Raw genomic sequence first — 24,225 nt, forward strand, 5'->3', positions numbered from 1 at the left:
CTGCTTGACAAAAGGCAGCATAACAAATGTATAAAAGGTAATAGGAAGGGAAAATATTGTATGCCAGGACTGACAAAGTTACTATCTATAACATACTGGGAAACTCAATAAAACCTACCATGAGAAAGCAACAGAGAAAATAATAGCAAAAACAAATTAAAAATCAACTTACAGAAATGGTAAACCCAAGTGGGAGTGCAAGATATTCTCAAAATCATTAAAAATCAAAATAATGAAAATCAAAATGAGTTGTGTCTGTATATCTCTTGACCTGAAAAGGATTCAAAGCTTGATAATCAAATGGCAGCAAGAATCCAGAGATGAGGGGCCAGAGAGATAGTACAACAGGTAGGGCCTTTGCCTTGCATGCGGCCGATCTGGATTGGATCCCCGGCATCCCTTATGGTCCCCTGAGCACTTGGCAGGCCCAAATCCTGAATGGAGAGCCAGGAGTAACCCCTGAGCATTGCTAAGTGTGACCACAAAATCAAAATAGTAATAATAATAATAATAATAATAATAATAAATCTGGAGATGAGAGGGCACTCAGGTCTGGGCACAAAGTATGAATACTAGATTGCTCTTGGCTCCATGTGATCAAAGAACAGGATGTGTTGAGTCAAGAAACTCTTTACTCAAGAAATCAACCCTTCGATCCCTGCGTTTTTAGGGGGACGTTCAAGTCTATTCACTGGTCCCCTCCAGTGATGGTCTGTGGATGGAGTGATTGAGGGTGTCTCTCAGTGGGAGAATGGACGGGTGAGATGTGGGGAAAACAGTCAAGGGAGCACTGTGCAGTAGTAAGAAGCAAAGCATTACGATGAGAGAGCAACGGAGATAAACCTTAAAAAACAGTGTTGAGTGAACAAAAAGAAGAGAAAGTTTCACTCTTTAACATCACTGTCACTGTCTCTGTTCTCCCATTGTTCATCGATTTGCTCGAGCGGGCCCAGTAACATCTCCATTGTGAGACTTGTTACTGTGTTTGGCATATTGAAAACGTCATGGGTAGCTTGCCAGGCTTTGCCATGCGGGCGAGATACTCTCGGTAGCTTGCCAGTCTCTCCAAGAGGGGTGAAGGAATCGAACCCGGCTCGGCCGGGCTGGCTGCGTGCAAGGCAAACGCCCTACCGCTGTGTTATCACTCCAGCCCTTTAACATCATATTGTTGAAAAGTTACACAAATACCATATACTCAAAATGACAATGCCCAGAGTCCAGAGGGATAGAACAGCAGATAGGGCATTTGCCTTGCATGTGGATGACCTGGATTTGATCCTCAGCATCCCCAAGTACGGCCAGGAGTAAGTCCTGAGTGCAGAGTCAGGAGTAACCCCTGAGCAACACTGGGTGTGACCTCCCCAAACAAAACAAAGCAAAGAGACAATGCTCAGTTTACATGAATTTATAAAAGTTAAATGATAAACACATGAAAAGAATTCTACTTTTGTACATTTAAGCCAAGAAAATAAAACCACTAACTCAAAAACATATATGTAACCAAAAGTTCATTATATTATTATTCACAGATGCCAAGATATAGAAACAATCTAAGCGTCTACCTACAGATAAAAGAAAATACACTGTGTATATGTATATAGATACACATAATAATGGATATATATTATATGCATTTATTAAAATTCTTTTCATTATAAAAAGAATAAATTTTGCCATTTGTGACAAGACTGGACTGTGAGTCATCATTTCAAGTGAATTAGGACATATACTGTATGATCTCACTGAGTGTCAAAGAATAAAAAAATATATTAAGTTCATAAAGACTAGGCACTAATCAATGGTTACCAGAAGAAGAGTTAGCAAGAATCTACTGTATATTTAGGAATCGTTATAAGAGTAGACACTAAAAAATAAATGTTATAATTCTGCATGATGCTAAGCCTAAAAAGTACTATTGATCGCTTCTCAATGATAATAATAATAATAATAATAATATGTAATTATTGTGTTGCACATCTAAAGCTAATATTAAGTTATAAGCAGATTATACTTCAATAAAAAGTAAAACAGTTGCATATGTAAAAAAGGAAAATGGGAATAAAAGGAAGGAAGGAAAGAGAGAAAAGAAAAGAGATAGGGAGATTGGTTAACAGAAACTTCTGAACTTGCTTTGATTTATTATGTTAGCTAGACTCAGGAAAGCCCTTCATAAAAGCACAAGCACTTAAAAGACCAAAGAATGGGAAGGTTTTGTACTTTCCCCACCCTTTATATCTAATATTTGTAAAACATAAAGCACGTACCACAGAATAACTTAGCTATGAGAAATCTTTTCAGACCACTGTTTATAACAGGTTATGCTGGATTTTTCCCAAGAGTTGACTTTGAGATTTCTGCAGATAGGGGCTGCTTGTATATAAATCATTAAACCAACATCAGCTGGTCTTTATCTTGAATAGCACTAACCTGAATCAAAAATGGGTCACACTATCAGCAACAGACGTCTTAATTAACATTCCAATCCTAATCAGAGATTGGATTTACTGTTGTTTCAGAAAATAGTTATACAGACATTTCTGGAGGCGTTTAATACAAATTTTGGGAACTGGGGAACTAATAATTTTATGAGAATCATAAACTCCAGCCTTGTGTATCAAAAGGCCTTTTTTGGCCAAACCCAATGATATCAAAAAATCTGGCATCTGATAAAGCATATGGCAAAGGTCTTCAACAAATACCTGTTGATCAAGTGATGGGTTGATTTGATGCTAACAATGGCCAATTCTACTGCATGGAAATTATCATTCTGATGTTTTATGTCAAACTGTACGCAGACAGCATTTCAGGTATATGCTCTCTCGTTAAGCCACATACTCAGGAGCCTTCCTTTTACAGTTCTTCCCATTCATAAGAAGCCTGGTGTTCTTCACTCAGTCCCTCAGCCCTCAGTCCTCTGGGCTCACACTAACCATCACTCCTTCCAAATACACCAAATGCTCACTTCAGGTCATTCAGAGGTTCTTGGACACAGCAACTTTAAATAAAATGGTGTGTAACAAAAGTAGGTCCTTAAATAAGTTGTTTGATATTTTTCCATCACTGTGATAATGAAAGGACACTCAACAGCATGACCATTCAGATAATACTCTCTGAATAACAAGTCAGGAGCAGGCTACTCATCAGTGACAGACTCCTCGGGACATCAAGGGTAAATGCCTTTGGGCCTCTGGGTTAGTGAAAATATGACATATGCTGACCTTCAAAGCACACATTTGGCTTAATTGAGCCGGAAAGCGATGCTGGCAGGAAAGATTAAAATCTCAGGCTAATGGCTGCCTGGCCTTTCTTTCCCTTGCTCTCTCCTGCACCGACACAAAAGCCACCTGTAACTTGTCCCTAACATGTGAGATTTTTTTCCCCACTAGAAGCTGATGGGTCTCTGCATAGCCTTCAGCAAGCAGCTGCCACCGGCCAGATCTCTCTTCCCTAAGACAAGTGGGTTTGTCAAATCCTAGAGACCGGCTCATTTTGGCTGTCGCCCAGCTCAGTAGAGAAAAAGACGATGATAAATAACTCATAGGCCGGGCATTTTATTAATGTAGTGGATTTAAATGATTAAAAAAATTCACAGGCTTTTTTTTCTACCGGTTTGACCATAGCAAGAAACTCAATTCAAACCTCTCAGTTCAGTGCCCCTGTCTCCTTGGATGGACCTGGCCAAGTCCATGAGACTAGCAGGTTGACCTCAAGACCAGGGAATGGACAGAGGAGGAGAGAAGAGGGGAACTGAGGAGGAAAGAAGAAGGAAAATAGTGGCACTTAATACCAGATTGGTAAAGGGATTCAAAGGGAAAACCTAAATTGAGGAAGAGACGTGAGCTTGAATTTCACACTGTCCCTTAACCTTAGCTCTGTAACCTTAGGCAAATTTCTTCTTTTTTTTTTCTTTTTGGGTCACACCGGATGATGCACAGGGGTTACTCCTGGCTCATGTACTCAGGAATTACTCCTGGCAGTGTTCGGGGGACCATATGGGATGCTGGGAATCGAACACAGGTCGGCTGCATGCAAAGGCAAATGCCCTACCCATTGTGTTATCACTCCAGCCCCAACTTCGGCACTGTAGCACTTAGCACTGTCTTCCCGTTGTTCACCAATTTGCTCAAGCGAGTCCAGTAACGTCTCCATTGTGAGACTTGTTACTGTATTTGGCATATCGAATACATCACATGCGGGAGAGATACTCTCAGCAGCTTGTCGGGCTCTCCGAGAGGGGCAGAGGAATCGAACTCAGGTTGGCCGTGTTTGCTGCATGCAAGGAAAACACCCTACCACTGTGCTATTGCTCCAGCCCAATTTCGGCTCGAAGGAGATGCCCCACCTTAGGCAAATTTCTTAATCTCTTTGCTTCTACCTCTGGAGATATGTGATAATAGGCATCTCATAGCCCAATTAAATACCAAACACAAGGCTTTTACTCAACATTGGGCATGGTGCTAAGTGCTTTAGGGTCAGAGATATATACAGCAGTGCTTGCCTTGCATGCCACCAACCTTGGTTAGAACCCTCACACTTCATATGGCCCTCCAAGCTTTACTAGGAATGATCCCCCAGCACTGAGCACTGCTACATATGACCCTCAAACTCAAATAATCAAGCAATCAATCTCTTGCATATGGCAGTCCTTAGCTAACTACCCCTTAGGAGGTGGGTGAGTGGGATTCCCATCATTGTCATCAAAATCACCAGGAAGTAAGTGGTTCCAAACAGCACAAATGTATCATCCTGCAGCCCTAGAAGTCAGAAGTCCCATATCAAGGTGTTGGTAGAGCAGATTCATTCTGGGAAGCTCGGAAGGGATGTGAACTTCCAGGTTCTAGAAGCCATTGGCTGCTCGTGGCCTTGTCTTGACATCACTGACCACCACTCACCCCTCGGTCTGCTGCAAAGCCTTTCTGATAACGCCTCCACCATGCGGCCCTCAAATAAAAGCCTAAAAACACCTTTTGTGCTGTTTCTCAGGTAAGACGGCTATAGCAGCGTTAATGTTTGTGGTTTTAATGGACATTATGGCACCTTTACCACCACCAAACTGCCCGAGACTCTCCACCATTGTCTTTGGGTCACTTCGCGTTTCCCACGCCTATCCCCTCACCTGTTCCCCACTGCTTGGTAATCAGTTTTGTGACCAAGTGTTTGTCACCATTTGCTACTGACTATTCCAAGGAGCCTGAGATGACTTGGCTCGGGGTATCCACAACAGGGTACTCTCCTCATCTCAAGATTTTTACTTAAGCATGGTTGCAAAACTCCCTTGCTATTCAAGGCACCATTTCCTTTCATTTATTTATTTACTTATTTATTTTTATTATATCACTGTGAGATACAATTACAAAGCTTTCACATTTGAGTTTCAGTCATATAATGATCAAACACCCAACCCTCCACCAGTGCACATTTTCCACCACCAGTGTTCCCAGTATCCCCACCCATCCCAACCCTCCCCCTGCCTCTAAGGCAGACAATTTCCCCCATACTCTCTCTCTACTTTGGGGCATTATGGTTTGCAGTACAGATACTAAGAGGCTATCACATTTGGTCAAGGCAACATTTTCAAAGGATTTGGAGACCAGGATACGGGGGATGCTGAGGAGATATTCTTCTGCCCACCACAGTACTAATCTCCCCCATTTTATACAAGGAAAAGTGACAGATAGAGAGATGAAGTAGCTAACCCATGGTCACCCTCGCTCCCCGATACTCTCTGCTTCTCCCTGGCTTGGAGAAGTGCCTGCTGCACTGTTAATCTAAACTGGTTGACTCCTATTGTCAGAGTGGCAGTTCGAGGCAGAGCAGACCTGCTTTACTCTTATGGCCATAGCGCCAATTCCAGTGGAATATCTGCCTCTGAGCAGCCTAATTGCGTCTTTGCTTCCGTGCAAACTGGGAAGGTAGCCTGAAGTAAACGGAGTTTAGGATATAAAGGAAGGAAGATGCGCTGTCTCCGACAGCTGTGGTGGAAGCAGGTACCCTGTGGGGGATGGTTTTCCCCTGCAGAATAAGGCTAGACTGAACAGCACCCCAATCTGATGAGCATCCCAAAGGTTGGCCATTAAGAAGGATTTTGCAAGTGTGCGTGAGGGCGGTAGGGCATTTGCCTTACATACAGCCAACCCATCTGGAGCTTCAATTCCTCCACCCCTCTCAGCAAGCCCGGCAAGCTACCTAGAGTATCTCGCCCGCATGGCAAAGCCTGGCACGCTCTCCGTGACGTATTCAGCATTCCAAACACAGTAACAGCAAGTCTCATAATGGAGACGTTACTGGGCCCGCTCGAGCAAATCCATGAACAACGGGAGGACAGTGACAGTGACAGTGGATGTGTGGGGTGCTTAGGAAAACGCCTGTGCTAACTGTCATTTGCATATTTGTGGAACTTTAACCCATGAGATTCTCACTGCTGTGATTGAAACAAAACACAGGTTGTGGGGGTGGAGAGACAATACAGAGGGTAAGTGAGGGTTCAATCCACAGCACCACATATTGTCCCTTGAGCCCCCCAGAAATGATCTCAGAGCACAGACTTAGAGTAAACCCAGAGCAAGCACCAGCAGGTGTGACCCAAACCACCCCCACCCACCCACACCCCCTCCAAAGTCCCCCAGGGTGTGGTAGCACCCTGACACTTACCAATGCAGGTCCCTTGCTTGTTGTAAAAGCCATCACCACAGCTGTCTTGGCAGCTGCCATCTCGCAGCACGTGCAGGGGGTCTCTGCAGGACGAGCACTGCTTCTCCGTGGGACCCCAGCAGGTGGCACAGGACTCGCTGCAGACTGTGGGCAAACAGCAAACTTGGTGAGCAAGGACCGTCGAAGAGCAGCGGGCGATTCTTTCTTTAAAGGTTTTGGACTGGATAAGCAGGAGGTGGCGCCTTCATTCCTAAACCACCATGAATCTATGGACAGGGTTGGAGTAGCCCAGCCGAATCTAAACTCAGTGTATTGCAATGAACAGACAATTGCAGATATCACTTCGACTATACTTTTTTGCCTCTCTGGGATATATTCCCAGGAGTGGTATTGCTGGGTCAAATGGGAGCTCAATTTCTAATTTTTTGAGAATCGTCCATACTGTTTTCCAAAAGGGCTGAACCAGTCGGCATTCCCACCAGCAGTGAAGGAGGGTCCCTTTCTCGCCACATCCCCACCAACACCGGTTGCTTTTGTTCTTTGTGGATGTGGGCCAGTCTTTGTGGTGTGAGATGATATCTCTAGTGCCCAAGAACAGATGACTGGTTAAAGAAACTTTGTTACATTTGCACAATGGAGTACTATGTAGCTGTTAGAAAAGAGGAAGTCATGAAATTTACCTACAAGTGGTACAACATGAAAAGTATCATGTTAAGCGAAATGACTCAGAAAGAAAGGGATAAACATAAAAAGATTGCACTCATCTGGGGAACATAAAGTAACAAAATAGGAGACTAACACCCAAGAATGGCCGAGATTACTACCAGGAATTTTGCTCCATGGCTTGGAGGCCAGCCACACATGCTAGGGGAAAAGGGAGTTCAGATAGAGAAGGGAACACCAAATAAAGGTGTTGGGAGGATTCTCCCAGGATGGGAGAAGCATGCTGAAAGTAGACTATAGACCAAACATGATTGTCACCCATCGCCTCTTTTGCAAACCACAACACCCAATAAGAGAGAGAGAACAAAAGGGAATGCCCTGCCACAGAGGCAGGGGGGGATGGGGGGATGGAGGGATGGGAGGGATACTGGGATCCGTGGTGGTGGGAAATGGGCACTGATGGAGGGATGGGTATTTGAACATTGTATAATTGAAACCCAAACACAAAAATTTGTAAGTCTACAACTGTACCTCATGATGTCTCACTAATAAAAATTAAAGAAAAACAAAAACTCAGTGTGTTAGCCAGAAACACGGATCTGATCAGTAGCTGCTCAGAGAACTGGGGAAGAGAATCAATGATGCAGGCAGAGAACGAAATGAGAAGGTGCTTTACCACTCTCACCTCACCTCTTACTCCAGGGGACAACCACTGTGGCCCCTCGCAGCTCGAGGGCCACCTTAGGACAATTCCACAACCTTGATTAGGTCTTGAAGAATCAGGGGCTTGATTTCTACCAGTCATTCGGTTCATTCCATTCTTCCCTCACTCTCTCTTCTGTCCATCATAATTTTCTCCATCCCTCTCCATCCTAGCTCTCCCCACCTCTGCGCCCCCCTCGACTTCCTCTCTAAATGTAGAACATTAGGACCCGGGGGCTTATCTTTCTCCTGCACTTGATGTTCCAAAGCGTACGATGCTCATTGAGCACTCACTTCCAGGAGTTAGGAAATGCCTCCTCTTCCAGCATTTGATTTGTAGTTACTATTCCTGCCCGTGTCACCTTTACACTGCTATGAGAGGCCAATTCTGAGTGATTGAATGTATTCAGGTTTGGCTAACTGCACACTCACCTCCGTGCATTTTGTTAATGCATCCTCTTTCTGACTGCTGCTTCGCTGTAGAGCACATCCTATTTTGCAGAGGTGTTCATTCTGACCAGAATTGGTGGGGAGAATAGCTTTGCTGATTGCAAGAGCCTTGGTCACTCTACCCCAGCCATTCAATTAGGTCTCCCTTTGGACTGGGAAGAAAGGATTGCGACGCTGCACACTTCAGGACCCAATCGTCTTCTCAGTCCCAGAGTCACAGACAGGACAGGGACAACGACAAAGAGCTAAGTGGTGAGGTAAGAGGGATAAATGGTAGACAGATCTAAAAGGTGGGGGCAAATGACCATCATTTATTTATTTCCTGACTTAATTTGATTTTGGGCTATGCTCAGCAGTGCTCAGGACTTGCTCCTGACTCTGTGCTCAGGGCTCCCTCCTGGTGGGGCTGGAATTGAATCCGGGTGAGCCATGTGCAAGGCAAGGGCCTCATGTGCAGAACAATCACTCAAGCCCCCCATGTGGGTGTGGTCATTCTAGGGAAGAGCCACAGCTGCACAAAGCTCCAAAGAAGAGAAGGAGCTCAGTGTCTGAGGTACTAAGACAGCCACTGCAGCTGGAGATGCGGAACAGAGAGGAGGTGTGTGGGGTGGCTCCTGGCTAGTGCGGGAGGCGGGAAGCCAAGCCCCTGACCTCAGAAACCACAGGAAGAAAATAGGGTTTTATTGCCCCCTTGCCCTGTGAAACCACGGGCGGAGTGAAGCAGGCAAGAGGCAAGACCTGATTTATATTTTTCAAAGCTCTCTGTGGCCGCCATGCAGAGTGGGTTTGAAGACTTACAGGCAGGCAGAGGTCAGGGCGAAGAGGGGCACTGAGTCTCCCAGGCAGAGCAGGCAGGGGGAAGGGGGCGCAGGGAGGAGGCAGAGATGGAGGAAGTTCGCTTCCGTATCACAGTTCCCTTCCCAAAGCACAATCTTCATGAGATCAGAGACTGTTTCTGTTCTGCTCGCTCTGTGCTGAGCGCACGGCCTGCTCTTCCTCACAGGCCTCTTGAGTGACTTCGTTTATAATTAACACCTTCTCTGTATTTTGTAAGTGTCACATGAGAATACAGTTCACACCAGGATAAGCCCTGTCACTGCATTATTGCTATAGATGGGGCTGCCAAGAGCCCGGGAACGAATTCTACCTTTTAGACACATGAAATCTGTCATTCACTTAACTTCCCTTCAAGGGCTGACCTACCCTCACTGTTCATCCCTCTGTTTACCCCCATAAGTCAGGAATTGATTCGAAGCCGCTATCTAAACAGGTAAACAAACAAGGAGCCCCAGCTCATTTGTAAGAAGGTGTCAGGGTGATGCATCAATCACAGTGAACCACAAGCATCCACTACGGAACCTGAAGGTCTTGGGCCGGCCACGGTGAGTCACATGAGCTCAGCTCTGCTCTGGCACCTGAGTGCAGCGTCACACACATGGCTTGGGGGGCAAATGTCCCAGAGGGCATGATGAATGAAACTACAAAGACAACAGCGTAGATCATGATGGAGGGGCCAAACGGCTAAGAACTGAGAACTTCTGCCCACAAAAGTTTCACGGGGGCATAACACTGCAATGCACTGCACTGTCCTCCCGTTGTACATCAATTTGCTCGAGCGGGCCTGGTAACATCTCCATCGTGAGACTTGTTGTTACTGTGTTTGGTATATCGAATACGTCACGGCTAGCTTGCCAGGCTTTGCCATGTGGGTGAGATACTCTCGGTAGCTTGCTGGGCTCTCCAAGAGGGGCAAAGGAATCAAACTCAGGTTGACCGGGTCAGCCGCGTGCAGTAATCATTTTTGCCTTTTTTTTTAAAGAGACCCTTGCTGTGAAAAAAAAATAAAAGGCAATAATCTCAAGCCATGGCTAAGGAATAATGTCCTCGTGGTCCAGGGTGCAGGGGCGAGAGATGAGATACGAGAGCCCAGCTTGTTTGTTCTCTTTAGGGACTAGTTGACGGAGGTGCAGACTGTGCCAGATGGTCTCCAGGGATGCTGCCCAGGACAGGGACCCCCACAAGCAGGGAAGAAGGCACAGGCTCTAACTGAGCTTTAATGTGAGCGCAGGCCCCTGCATGGTCCTTCCCTGAGGCACCGCGCTCTAGACAAGGCAGGGGCTGTCCTTGGCTTCAGGACCATTGGCAGCACCGTTGGCTCTTTCTCCAGCTCTTGTAACCCTGTTTAAGGACACGTCACAGGCCTCTGAAGCTGACGCAGCTTCTACATAACTATGGAACTTGTCCAAAGTTAGCTATTCTTCTCTCTCAGTTCCCGGAAGTGCCTCTCCTTGCATTATGTATCGGACCATCCTTCATCAGCATTTGCAAATCACCCTCTTCAGTGGAAGTTAATATCCACCCCTAATATGGAACATGGTTTTTAACATTAATTAATTAATTTTTTATTAAGTCACCATGAGACAAAGTCACAAAATTGTTCATAATTGGGTTTCAGTCATAGCATGATCCAATACCCATGCCTTAACTAGTTACATTTCCCACCGCCAATGTCCCCAGCACCAATGTCCCCAGTTTCCCTCCTGCCACACTCCTCACCTTCCCCCCTGCCCAGCCTGCCTCGATGGCAGGCACTTATCTTCTATCTTCTCTCTTTCTCTCTCTCTCTCTCTCTCTCTCCCCCTCCCCTTTTGGGGATTATGGTTTGCCATACAGGCACTGTGAGGTTCTCATGCATATCCCTCTACCTACCCCCAGCACTCAGTTCTTGTCCAGAGTGATCATTTCCAACTACAGACCGTGTTCTAATCATCTAACCATCAGACTGACTAACGCCCAGATTGATGTCTGGTCCTTAATCATATGTGAATTCAAAGCACAGCAGAGTTTTATTCTCAGTTATGAAGAATTTAAAATGACCTACTAACCATGAGGCCATTGCCTAAAGACGTAACAAGTTAAGATAGATACGCTGGCCAGAGAAAGGGCTCGAAGGACTGGAACACATGCTCGTATGCAAGAGGCCAGGACTTGGTTCAGCCATGCGCTCATGAACTGAGCATACCTGGAATCAGCCCTGGGCACTGAGCCAGGCTAGCCCCTGAGCACCACTGGGGGTGGTGAAACAAACAGGAGATAAGGCTGAGGCTGTAAAGCTTATCTAAACTGTTGACAATGAGGAAAGGTTTTGCAGTACCAATCAAGAGCACAGGATCTGAGGTTGGGCTTTTTTTCCCCCATCATAGGAAAACATTCCATGCCCCGGAAGGAAAGCAAAGGGAAATTTGACTTTATATTGGGACTATGCTCATGACTATTAAATGGCACTAAATTGTCTCTTTTTTTTTTTTAAGCTGTCATCTGATAATGACATACTCCCACTGTGTTTTACAATTGATTTCTAATTTCTAATACTGAATGAACATATGCTACTGCAAATAATCTCTTCCTGCAGGCTTATTTTACATGTGCCTATTATCACATCTGGGTTATTATGAAAAATAAAAAATCACTCTGGCTTTTCACCATAATTCTTCCTAGTGATACATCCCACCTCACCCAGGGTTGGAATTCTATCTTGTGAAAATTGTGGCAGTAAATTTAAAAGGAAGGCGAATAAGGGAAAGTCATCACCTAATCTCACATGCGGTAGATAAGTTAGTTGCAAAAGCTTCTGACATAGCAAGACATGCGTTGGCTTGCTAGCAATTCATTGCAGGATGAAAAGGAATGAGTTACTTTTCTTCTGGAACTCAGCATTGAAACCTCCTCTGAAAACCTCCTCTAAAAAAAAAAAAAGACACTTCATTTTGTACTTGACAATTTCAAAAAAGATTGCTTAAAAAATTTTTAACGTGTTTCTCTAAAAATAAAACATTGCCCTTTTCCAGGGAAATATTAAAAGCACTCGATACAGACAACTTATTCTCTAGGAAACCCCCCAGATCTTGGAGAGAGGACCCAAATGCCCAGAGAAAGGCAGTGGGCTCAGCCTTCAGTGTAAATTGCCCCCTCAAAACGAGAGGAGGGCTGGTTCCTCTTGTTTTCCATGGCCTTCTTGAATAGGATTTCCTGTCTTTATTTATTTATTTATTTATATTTTTTTGCTTCTTGGGTCACACCCGGCAATGCACAGGGGTTACTCCTGGCTTTGTGCTCAGGAATTACCCCTGGTGGTGGTCAGGGGACCATATGGGATGCTGGGAATCGAACTCCGGTTGGCCACGTGCAAGGCAAATGCCCTACCCACTGTGCTATTGCTCCAGCCCCGGATTTCCTGTCTTTAGCAGGATATTAGCATATTTAATCATTGGGTCCTTCTAGATTCCTCAGTGAGTCTGCAGTTCAGACTCCAAACCTTCAAAGTTTTAATTTATAACTAAGTAGAAACAGCCAAACTCCAAGTAGAAGCACACGGGTCATATCCTTCCTTCAGTTTCTTAGCATTTTTTGTGGTTAGAACTATAACTCTTGTTCTTTATGTTAGTTTTTGTTTGGGGGTAAGCACACCCTGCAGTGCTCAGGAATTACTCCTGGCTTTGTGCTCAGGGATAACTCCTAGCAGGGATCACGGGACTGTATGTGTTGCCAGGAATCAAACCCGGCTAGTCCAAGGGCAAGCACCCCAGCCACTGTGCTGTATCCTCAGGCCCCTGGTCTCATTTTTCCCTCAAAAGTGTGTGGGAAACACTTCCAAGTTTCCCAATATTCTCAGAAGACTGGGTAAATTCCCAGTAAGTTCTAGTTCAGGGGTTGGAGAGATAGTACAGCAAGGAAGGCACTTGCCTTGCATGTGGCTGACCCAGGTTAGGTTCCTGGCACAGCATATGGTCCCCTGAGCTTGCCAGGAGTGATCCCTGAGTGCAGAGGCAGGAGTAAGCCCGAAGTCCTTAGGACTGTGGCTATCCCTCCCACCGCCCCTCCCCCAAATAAAAGTTCTTGTTGGATGTATAAAGTCTCTACCTTAAATTCTACTTCATTGTTTCTTGATTCCGAAATCGATATAGTTGCAGCAATACTCTCTGTGGAGCCTAATTCACAGGGATATGGTAAGATGACAAATTTAGAGAAAGCAGAGAAAGTTGTAAGTGATCCCAGGAGTGGTATAAGCTGGGTGATCTAGCAAATCATGTTTCGATTTCTGTCTAAAGCTATGTAATCATAATGGGGGGAATTGTAAGTCCGACATGACACATAAAAGAAAGGACAGAAATTATGATGGGAAAAGTAGGTTCACTTAGAAGTGGAGTGAAAGACCACCATGAACCCCTTGGGGATTATTCCAGCAGTTGCATCAGGAGACTCCAAGCTTTCCTGTGCCTCTTTCCTTACTCCTGGCTTTGTGCTCCTTACTCCCTCTATAAAATAACAAAAGTGCTATGAATAAGAACTGAAAACAGTTTGGTGATGCTCCTGGAGAGCCCAGATATTAGGCAGAAACCACTGATCCATGACTTAAAAGACTGAAAAGCATTGGGGAGATTATTCGCCCTCATTCCCACCCCATCACAGCCCACATGAGGCCAAGGCAATTTTTCCCAAAACTGCAAATACCAGACATACTTACACAGAAACCTTCACCTGAGTAAAACTGAATAGACTTGAGGGTGTTTGGAAAAATACAAACTTGTGAGGGAAAAAAACCCTTCAGCCTATGAGCTACCAAAGAAGCAAGAAGGTGGGTGGCACTTGACTTCCATGGGGCTGAGCCCCGTCCAATGCCTGGAAGCATGTTTGGATGGTTCCCTAAGTATCTTCCACTTGAAACCCAAATCAAGCCCAGAGCACTGCCAAGTGTGGCACAAAATAGCACTGCACTGTAGCACTGTCCTCCCACTGTTCATAGATTTGCTCAAGCAGGCACCAGTAACGTCTCCATTGTGAGACTTGTTGTTACTGCTTTTGGCATATTGAATACACCACAAGGAGCTTGCCAGGCTTTGCTGTGCAGGCGGGATTCTCTCGGTAGCTTGCTGAGCTCTCCAAGAGGGGTGGAGGAATGGAACCCGGATCGGCCGCAAACGCCTTACCCACTGTGCTATCACTCCAGCCTGGCACAAAATAATAAACAAAAATATTAAAATCAAAGGCTAAACAGGAGAGCGGCATCTAGATGCCATGGATTAGACAAACATGGAAGGTTGCATGCATATTAGTGGGGGGAAAAAGAAGCCGAGAAATGGTAAAACTCTTAGAACCGAAGTATCAAGGGGGAAAGAGAGAGAGGTTCATAGGGAAGGATATTTTATGCGTGTGTGGAGCCAGAGGAATATGGAATCTCTAAACTCTCCCTTTAATTTGCTGTGCTGTGAACCTAAAACTGTGTCTGCAAAATTTAAAGGAAAGGAATGAAATATCTAGTGACATATATGCATGCATGCAATACACATGCATGCAAAATACATGCATGCAAAACAAGAAGAACGCACACACAAAAACCTGTATAAAGATTGAATTAGAACAGTTACTTAAATGGCAGGAGCTAGGGAGAAAGGGAAGTGAAAATAAGTGACAGAGACAAAAGGAACAAAGAGGGAGATGAGTGAGGGAATCCTTGGCCCAGGCCACTGATGGAAATGGACTTAGAACTGATAAATATGATTAACCCAAGTCTCACTGAATAAATCCGAAATTTGATACATTTTTACATCAGTCAAATTGACAAATTTAAGAATGATAATACCTAATATAGATAAGTGTTCAGAAGCAAGAACTTAATTATTTTCTGAGGAGTATAAATTTTGACTTTTTTTTGGTAAATTTTAGTTTTTTATTTTTGTCTTTTTGGGTCATACCCAGCAATGTTCAGAGGTTACTCCTGACTCTGCACTCAGAAACTAACTACTCCTGGCTACGCCCAGGGGATCATATGGGATGTCAGGGATTGAACCCAGGTTGGCTGCATGCAAGGCAAATGCCCTCCCTGCTGTACTACCACTCTGGCCCCAATTTTGACTTTTTATTTATTTATTTATTTGTTTATTTATTTATTGCTTTTTGGGTCACACCCGGCAATGCGCAGGGGTTACTCCTGGCTCTGCACTCAGGAATTACCCCTGGCAGTGCTCAGGGGACCATATGGGATGCTGGGAATCAAACCCGGGTCGGCCGCGTGCAAGGCAAACGCCCTACCCGCTGTGCTATTGCTCCAGCCCCAATTTTTACTTCTTAAGAAGAGAAATATGCTAATGTGCATCAAAGATTCAAAATGTACAGAGCCAGCACCAAGCCATCACAAGCTCAAGACTTTAGCCTAAGGTAAAAGGTAAAGGCCCTCCCGTTGATCGTCGATTTGCTCGAGCGGGCCCAGTAACGTCTCCATTGGAGACTTTGTTGTTACTGTGTCTGGCATATCCAATACTCTCGGTAGCTTGCCGGGCTCTCCGAGAGGGGTGGAAGAATCGAACTCGGGTCGGCCATGTTGGCCGCTTGTAAGGCGAACGCCCTACCCGCTGTGCTATCGCTCCAGTCAAACATATTCAACCCGTTTTCTATTAAAAATGTTTATAGCATGGTTATTTAGGATAGTGGAAAATTTGGACCCATCGCACTAGAAAGGACAGGCTAGCTCCATTCTTGCACAGCCACAGATGGGAAACGAGACAGAGATTTTAAGAAGCCACTGTAGAAGATAATAAATAACATGGGGAAGCAGGTGATAAAGCAACACATAATACTCCTTTAATTCTGAAGAATTAAAACATTGTGCGTGTATGCACAATATCCGCACAGCCTAGAAGAGAAAAAGAGACACCAGAGTATTAACACTGCTGGCCTGACAGAGTCTGCACTGGGAATTTTACCTGATTTTTTTTTATTTTCTTTATCTAATTATTTTTTGGAACAAACATGAGTTTCTTTGGGTACTTGAAACACGCATTACTAAATAGAAAAAAAAATTAAAAACAGTGGTTCTTTTCCCTAAGGAACTTGATGAGTAAATAGCCAGTTAATCTATTAACCACACTTGTGACACAGCTGAATGATTTACTAACTTGGATAACGTCTTTGAGTTTCCAGCATTGCCTCCTACAGACAAGGAGCCTGGCCTGAGAAGAGTCCGCAGTCACCTTCCGGGAGCTCTGGCAGGTCTATCTGGAGAATGATGTGCAAGCTGGCCAGCTTGTCATTAGCAGGCCGTCAGAGGAACGTTCTGCAAGCTGTCCTTTCTGTCACCGGCTGCTCCATCTAGACTCCTAAACCCACAGTCTAAATCTGCTCCAAGTTTCCAGGATGGGGACGCCTAGTCCTAACCTCATGCTTGGATGAAGCTCCCAGATTCCACTCAGTATGGCAATCACTGGCAACCTACAGCTTCCAGGACTCCCGGAGATCTTCGTCACTCTCTATTAATTAAATGCTTATGAATTTCTCCCTGAGCCCCTTGGGTCTATTTGTCTACAGAAGCACCAAACAAAACCAAGGTTTTGGTGGGGAGAGTTCAGACTTCCTGGCAAGAGAAGCTTTGTTAGCTCAGACCGTGGCATCCGTAAGATCAATAATGTGGAGATGCTTTAGGCTTCGTGGAGAGCAGAAAAATGAAGGGACTGTGGACAGGGACAGAGATGGGGCGGTGGGGGGGAGCTGAGGGAAAAAAGAATGCATGGCTTACAGACTACCCAAGAGAACTGGGGACCTTAGGAAGTGGGCAGAAAGCCAGTGGACTTGACACTAGTTTATAATTCATGGCTGAAACAGTCTGGGGTTCAGATTTGTCTGCAAGACACATCCTCTTGCATTGGGAGTGGACTTTCTCTGCTGGCATGTGACACTGTGTTCTGTCATTTGTCTTTTGGCATACCCAGCAGGGTCTATAAGCAGCAGAGACAAATGCCAAACAGTCTGCTGTGGAAGCGTCCACCACACCAGCTGCATTTGCCATCTTCTTTCCATCTATACTTTATCTGAATGTCAAAGAGGGCAGAGATCTGCTTCAGTGGCTAGTCGACTTCAGAAACTACAATCGTGGAAGACAATCCTGTTAGTCTCCCTTTGGAATGGCTTCAAGTGCTCCCTGGGCAGTAGTGATGAGCAATGACAAGGGTTCTGGAGGGGCTGTTTCCATTTTCCTCCTTCTTTTGGGGGGACAGTTCTGAACCAAGGACCCCAGACAAGTGGAGAATCTACTTTAACAGTGAGCTGCCTTCTCAGCTTTCAATGACATGTTTTTAGTTGTCCTTCTAGTACTGAAAATGCTCCCAAACTATCTTAAAGTGGAGGGAAACGAGAAGACCAAGAGACACCAGAAAAATAGAAAATAGAAATTCTTTACACACCTAGCCAGGAAAAATGATAGAAGCAAAATTGGAGGTTGGTCACCTGTAAAGCCAAGACAATCCTGTTCTGTCGCTCCCTCAAAATGGCTTATCATACCTTTTTAATCAAAAATTATTCTGGGAACTTCTATGTGTTTAATATTGTGGGGAATTCAGAAGTATGAGACCTGGGACTACTTCAACAATTGCTTCTTATGATTATTATTATTATTTGGCTTTTTGGGTCACACCCAGCAATGCTCAGGGGTTATTCCTGGCTCTGCACTCGGGAATTACTCCTGGTGGTGCTCAGGGAACCATATGGGATGCTGGGAATTGAACCCGGGTCAGCTGCATGCAAGGCAAACGCCCTCCCGCTGTACTATCACTCCAGCCCTGAATCCACCTTTTCAAACTGCCATCACAGCACTGACAGCAATAGACTTATACAACAATATCTGCAATCACCTTATTTGCTTTCTGATTTACCAACACCACCCCTTAAGAATGTAAGTTTCTTTTCTTTTTTTTCAGCAAACTTCTATTATGAAAATAGAAAGCAAACTTTCTATTATGGTTAATTCATTGTGTCCTAAATATAAAAAATCCCCCCATTTTATTTAGAAAGCATGATTTACAAAGACGTTCATGATTATTTGTTACAGGCATTCAATATGGTAATATGAATCCCACCACTTCTATCACCTTCCCTCCACCAGTTTCTTTTCTTTTCTGATCTTGGGCCACACCCGCCTGTACTCGGGCCTTAGTCCTGGCAGGGCTACAGGGTCATCTGTAGTGCCAGGGACTGAACCCAGCTTGGCCAAATGCATGGCAAATGCCTACCCGCTGTTCTCTATACTCTCTCTCCAGCCCAAGCAAGTAAATTTCTTAACTCTCTGCCATATTCATGGTATTCCTGCCAGGTCTAGTGTAAGAGAAAAGTCCAACAAATATTTATCTTGCAAGAGAATCAGGAGATGGAAATTCCACTTAAGACAGTAAGTCCCCAAGGCCCAGAGAGCTTGTACAGTAGGTAGGGCCTTTGCCTTGCATGAAGCTGACCTGGTTCAATCCCAGGCATCCCATAGGGTCCCCCAAGCACTGCCAGGAATGAGTCCTCAGTGCAAAGCCCCAGGCAACCCCTGAGTACCACCAGGTGTGGCTCAAAAACAAACAAACAAGCAAAAAACAGTAACAACAAAACAGCAAATCCTCTTTAAAAGCCATTCAGGATGGGGGATGAGGACATACTTGCAGCGAAATGCTAGGGAAGGCTTGAAAAATACACAGGATTTAGGAAACAGAAAAAAGTCATGAAAACAGCGTGCCAGGCATGTACTGGGCCCCCAAACTAAACAGGAGGCCTGGTAATGATATTGGGGTGGGGGGGCACTGCCAGTTGGGGGAGAGTTGGACAAGCCAGGGAGTCCTCAGGCTTGACAATGACTATCTCAACGGAACAAGGCAGGCTTCTGTTTCCATGAGGATTTCAGAACAGCAGTTGCATAAACGCCTTGCCAAGAGGCCTGCCCTGTCTAAGCCACATGCTGGAACATTCTGCCAAGACCCATTAAGTCTTCGCTGCGTGGACCGAGCTCCAGGGGTCAGTCCTTCATTTCCATAAATGGTTGAGCCGCTCTCCTCAAACATAATCCCACCAAATAAGTCACACAGAAGTCCCTCTGATTAAAGCACAGAGCTTAAATCTCAACGAGATCAGCAGCCCAGATGTACAGTCTTCCAAGTTTCCTACCAGAAGATTTTCCTCCAAACATACCACCATATTGACTAAGAAACAAACAATGACAGATTTTCATTATTTAATCTGAGCTTATGGAGAGAGTTAAAAGACATTAACTTGCTGTGATTAAATACAGCGATCTGTTTTCCGTATTTACTTTGCCACAATACACAGAAGTAGATTTTATTTTTAAATCAGATACTAAGAGCACTCAACTCCTGAACTTAATGCGAACTATTTGACCTAGTATCCGATTCATGAAAAAAATATACATAATAGGTTTGATAATGCCAGCCAAATACAGCCCACCATTATCCACACACTCTGCACACGTGTAATATAATTACATTTTCAAACATCTCTTCTAACCTTCAAAATAACGGTGTAAAGTAAATAGCATGAGAATAAAGATCCAAAGCAGTTAAATGACCTGCTCAAAACCAGACAGTCTTAAGTAGCAGAGCTGAAACTTAAAACCCTCCCACCTTTTACAAACCCAGGACATTCGGACAGGCAACTGCTTGATACTTTAAGATCCAAAAAAAAAAAAATAAAATGTAAGAGCACTCAGCAATCAAATGCAGAATAAACTACACAGGTGCTTGTATTTCTAAATCACAGTAAGATTCACTATCCATGCCTTAACTGCAAGCTCACTATAGGCAAAAATGATGTGTCTTTATGTCTTTAGGACCCTGAACTAAGTAGAGAGATGAGAGGAGTGGGATCAAGGGAACAGTGAGGAATAAAAAAGAAAAACCCACATTTCCTAAATGAGGGCTTACTAGGTGGCAGGCATCCTCATCAGTGCTATGTGGGAAGTATTACTACCCCAGCTTCACCCGTAAGGTGATGAATGCGCAGTTAAAGAATAGTACCAGGAATTTTATTCCATGGCTTGGAGGCCAACCACACATGCTAGGGGAAAGGGAGCTCAGATAGAGAAAGGAACACCAAATAAAGGTGTTGGGAGGATCCTCCCAGGATGGGAGAAGCATGCTGAAAGTAGACTATAGACCAAACATGATTGTCACCCATTGCCTCTTTTGCAAACCACAACACCCAATAAGAGAGAGAGAGAACAAAAGGGAATGCCCTGCCACAGAGGCAGGATGGGATGGGGGCACCAGGGATGGGAGGGATGCTGGGACCCGTGGTGGTGAGAAATGGGCACTGGTGGAGGATTGGGTATTTGATCACTGTATAATTGAAACCCAAGCACAAAAATTTGTAAGTCTACAACTGTACCTCATGATGTCTCACTAATAAAAATTTTAAAAAAAGAATAAGCAATCAGGGGGCAATAAAGGAGCCCAATGGGCTGAGCACATGCTTTGCATGCAGGAGCCTGAGATTAGATCCCGGGCACTGCACGTTCCCCAAGCACCACTGCATGTAACCCTGCCTGAGCAATGAGTCAAGCCCAAGCATTATCAGAGGTAGCCCCAGCTGCACCCCACAAAAGAGAATATGGAACATGACCACCGGGCTGGGGTGACTGTGAGCTGAGCTATTAGGTAATCCCTAGCAACGAGTCACAACCGGATCAAGGAACCAAAGGAGGAGCCTAATCCATGGGCCAAGAAGAGTGATGGAGAGTGGAACAACACAGTGTGGAACTGGATCCCAGCCGATAGCATAGGAAACCTCTAGAAGTTTACATGGCCTGAATGTTGGGCATGAAGAGGATGGCCACTCCCGAACCTTCCATGGCATGGGGAAGCGGCACTTCTGGACAGCCTGTCCTTTCTTTAGAGTGCTGTGAAAATGCATAATGCTGAGACTCTGGTAAAGTTAGGAAAGCAAGAGTTGCAAAGGGCAGTGGGAACAAAGCAGAAATTGACATGGGTGAACAAGGTGATCTAGCATGATGATACTATTCACTCTGATCAAACATGACTGGATTCCAGGCTGGAGCAATAGTATCATGAGTGAGGTGCTTGCCTTGCACACGTGGCTGTCCCAGGTTCGATCCTTAGCACCCCATACGATCCCGAGCCTCACCAGGAGTGATCCCTGATCACAGAGCCATAAGTAAGCTCTAATTATCGCCAGGTGTGGCCACCAAACAAACAAAAACAACAACAACAACAACAACAACAACAACAACAAAATTCTGGAATGAACAGTAAACAGCTACGTCCATATCTCTAGGCACACAAAGGAAGCTGTGTACCACAAAGCTCAAGGCAAAGGGAAAATAAGGGCTCCGGGGAAGCAATTTTTGGATCTAAGCAGACAAGCTTATAAGAACCAAACAAGAAGCTTAATCCAATGGCCAAGAAGAGCGAAGAGGGTACCGTAGGCAAGGCACTTGCCTGGCATGCGACTGACCCTGGTTTGATTCCTGGGACTGCATATGGCCCCCTGAGCACCGCCAGAAGTGGCCCCTGAGCACGCTAGTGTGTGGCCCACAAATGCCAACAACAACACTCTTCTCTGCACACTCTGCTTTAACTGCCCCTAACCCTGTTGCAGAGCCTTACGAGTCACTCAGCTTCGCCCCATATTTTCCACTCTTTCCTATATTCATCTTTGAGGATATGAATATTGAACAGGTAATTTCTGGTCATTAGTTTTCTCAGCCCAGTGTTCACTTTCCTTTGGCTCTGATGAGTCAATAAAGTAGTGAATTACACCAGTCATAACATAAATTAATGACTCTGCCAAGAAGAATCAATCCCCCAAAACCTGTTGTCGCCCTCAAATGGCAGGCTTCTCTTTGAAAAGTTCAGCGTGGACTGAAAACGCCTGGGTTGGCTGGCTGGCTGCCTTCCAAGGTCAATGGCGAAGTCACCACCAGGCAGCTGAGCACTGGTACCATGAAAAATCCCCATAACAAGAAGTGTTATTTGGAAAGATTGCTTAGGTGGTCTCAGCATTGAGGTAGACCATGGAGTTGTATCTCAAGTTAAGCTTTAATTTTCCAGATCCCCCTCTCCCCTCTTCTCGTTCTCTTGTTCCTTTCTTTCTTCTTATTTTATGCATAAAAATGCAACCAGGCTGAACTAAAGCAAATTGGTTTTATTCCCTAGAGGAAGCATGAGCAAATTTTCCCAGCCACTTTCGACTAGAGGCATTTGTGTATGGGTATGTGGCTGGAATGTAGAAAGAGCCAGCTATGTAAACCAGTAATCAAATGAAACATGGCCCATTTCAAAATGCCCTCAAACAGCATTAACATCACCAATTAAAACGGGGGTTATAAGAGAAGAAAATGGCCCGGAAAGAGAAAGGAAGAAAATAAGAAACGTGCAAGTGAGTATGTGGCACTGGTGGAGACAGTATGAAGGAAAGACCAAAATCTAGGTGAATTCTTTCCTTTTAAGGCAAATCTGCCACAGGAGAGCTAGCAGAGAGCTAGCAGGAACAGGAGAAAGGAGTTAGGAAAACACAGGTTGGTTTCACCCAGTTGAAATGTTAGCGGTTTGCTTACACCGCCCAGCCATTTGGCACTGCCAGCAGCACGTGTGTGCCACCTGGCGCGTGTTCCTGACTAACAGGTAACTAGAAGGTGCTAAGTGATAAACACTCGTGGTTCTTTTTATCTTCGAGGGCTGAGGCTTAAGTCAAGACACTGGTCTAATACCGCAGCTCGCACTTACCTGCACAGGCGTGATGATCCCGGTAGAAGCCGGGTCCGCACGAAGGGACACAGTGCCCGTGCTGCATTAGCAGCGGGGGCTGGCAGGAGGAGCACTCGTGCGCGTTGCTGCATGTGGAGCACTGAGGCTGGCAGGCTGGAGAGAAGAAGGAAAGCTTTGATGAGCACAGAGACATCACCCCAGCGCTGAGTCCTAGCGAGGTAGGCCAAATCTGAGGCTCGAGGCTCACAGAGTCGGAAAAATAACTACGTAGATCACGACAGATCCCATATGACATGCTTTACCTATAGGATTGCACTGCATCACTGAGGGAGCCCCTTTTTTTTTCTTTTTTCTTTTAACCGAATTCCTGTGAGATGCAGTTACAAAGCTTTCATGTTTGAGTTTCAGCCATACATTGATACAGCCATCCCTCCAGCAGTGTACGTTTTCCACCACCAATGTCCCCAGTATCCCCCACCCCCACCCCAACCCTCCCCCTGCCTCTATGGAAGACAGTTTGTGGGAGCCCTTTGATGTCATTTTGAATCCTCATTTTGCAGATGAGAAACAAGCCCCCCAGAAGCTTGATGAGCAACCTGCCCACAGTCATTGGAAGGTGGCATTGGAAATTAGGCCACAGGGCTCCGGAGTTCATGCTCCATCCCTCTCCTCCCATCTTCCCCCAGAGATTTCTCATTCTACCATTTTTACAAGAAGATTCCTTGTGATAAAGATATAAATAATATTTATATTCATTTATATTCATACCCATTCTTTATGTTCATAAAGAATGGCTTAAGAAGAATCAGAGATCAGCAAGTAAATGCAAAAGCAGCACAAGCAATCATCTTTCTTGGGGCACTGCTAGAGTCACACACACTTTGCATTTGTTGATGCTCTTAGTCCTCACAAGACTCTGGGGGCGGGACTACTCAACTCGACAGATAAAGAGAGTGAGTCCCAGGGAGGTTCACTCTGCACGAGTACGTATGAACTTACACTTTTTAAGTTATTTTTTAAATTTTTATTTTTGGGTACTGTCCAGCCTTACTTGGAGGTTATCACCAGCTTAGCTCCTGGGGGTCATGAGAAGTCTTGGCTCGAACCCACACCTCCCGCAGGCAAAGCCTGTACTTTAGCCTTTAGAGACATCTTTCCAGCCCTGAGCCTACACACGCTTAAATGAATAATCAGCACCAGGAGCACTAAAGTTCTG

The 24,225-nt window shown here is 45.0% G+C and overlaps 1 protein-coding gene across 1 annotated transcript in view; it reads right to left on the reverse strand.

The window, feature by feature from the left end:
• The window catches only part of FRAS1 (Fraser extracellular matrix complex subunit 1), a 508,077-nt gene that overhangs the window by 254,361 nt on the left and 229,491 nt on the right, over positions 1-24,225 (reverse strand). The window contains exons 14-15 of the mRNA XM_056111320.1: positions 23,028-23,162; positions 6,652-6,795 (exon numbers count right to left, since the gene is read on the reverse strand). Coding sequence (XP_055967295.1) covers positions 6,652-6,795; positions 23,028-23,162 — 279 coding nt within the window. The remainder of the gene's footprint in view (positions 1-6,651; positions 6,796-23,027; positions 23,163-24,225) is intronic.

Source organism: Sorex fumeus, unplaced genomic scaffold, assembly GCF_029834395.1.
Source record: "Sorex fumeus unplaced genomic scaffold, SorFum_2.1 ptg000013l, whole genome shotgun sequence".
Taxonomy (NCBI): domain Eukaryota; kingdom Metazoa; phylum Chordata; class Mammalia; order Eulipotyphla; family Soricidae; genus Sorex; species Sorex fumeus.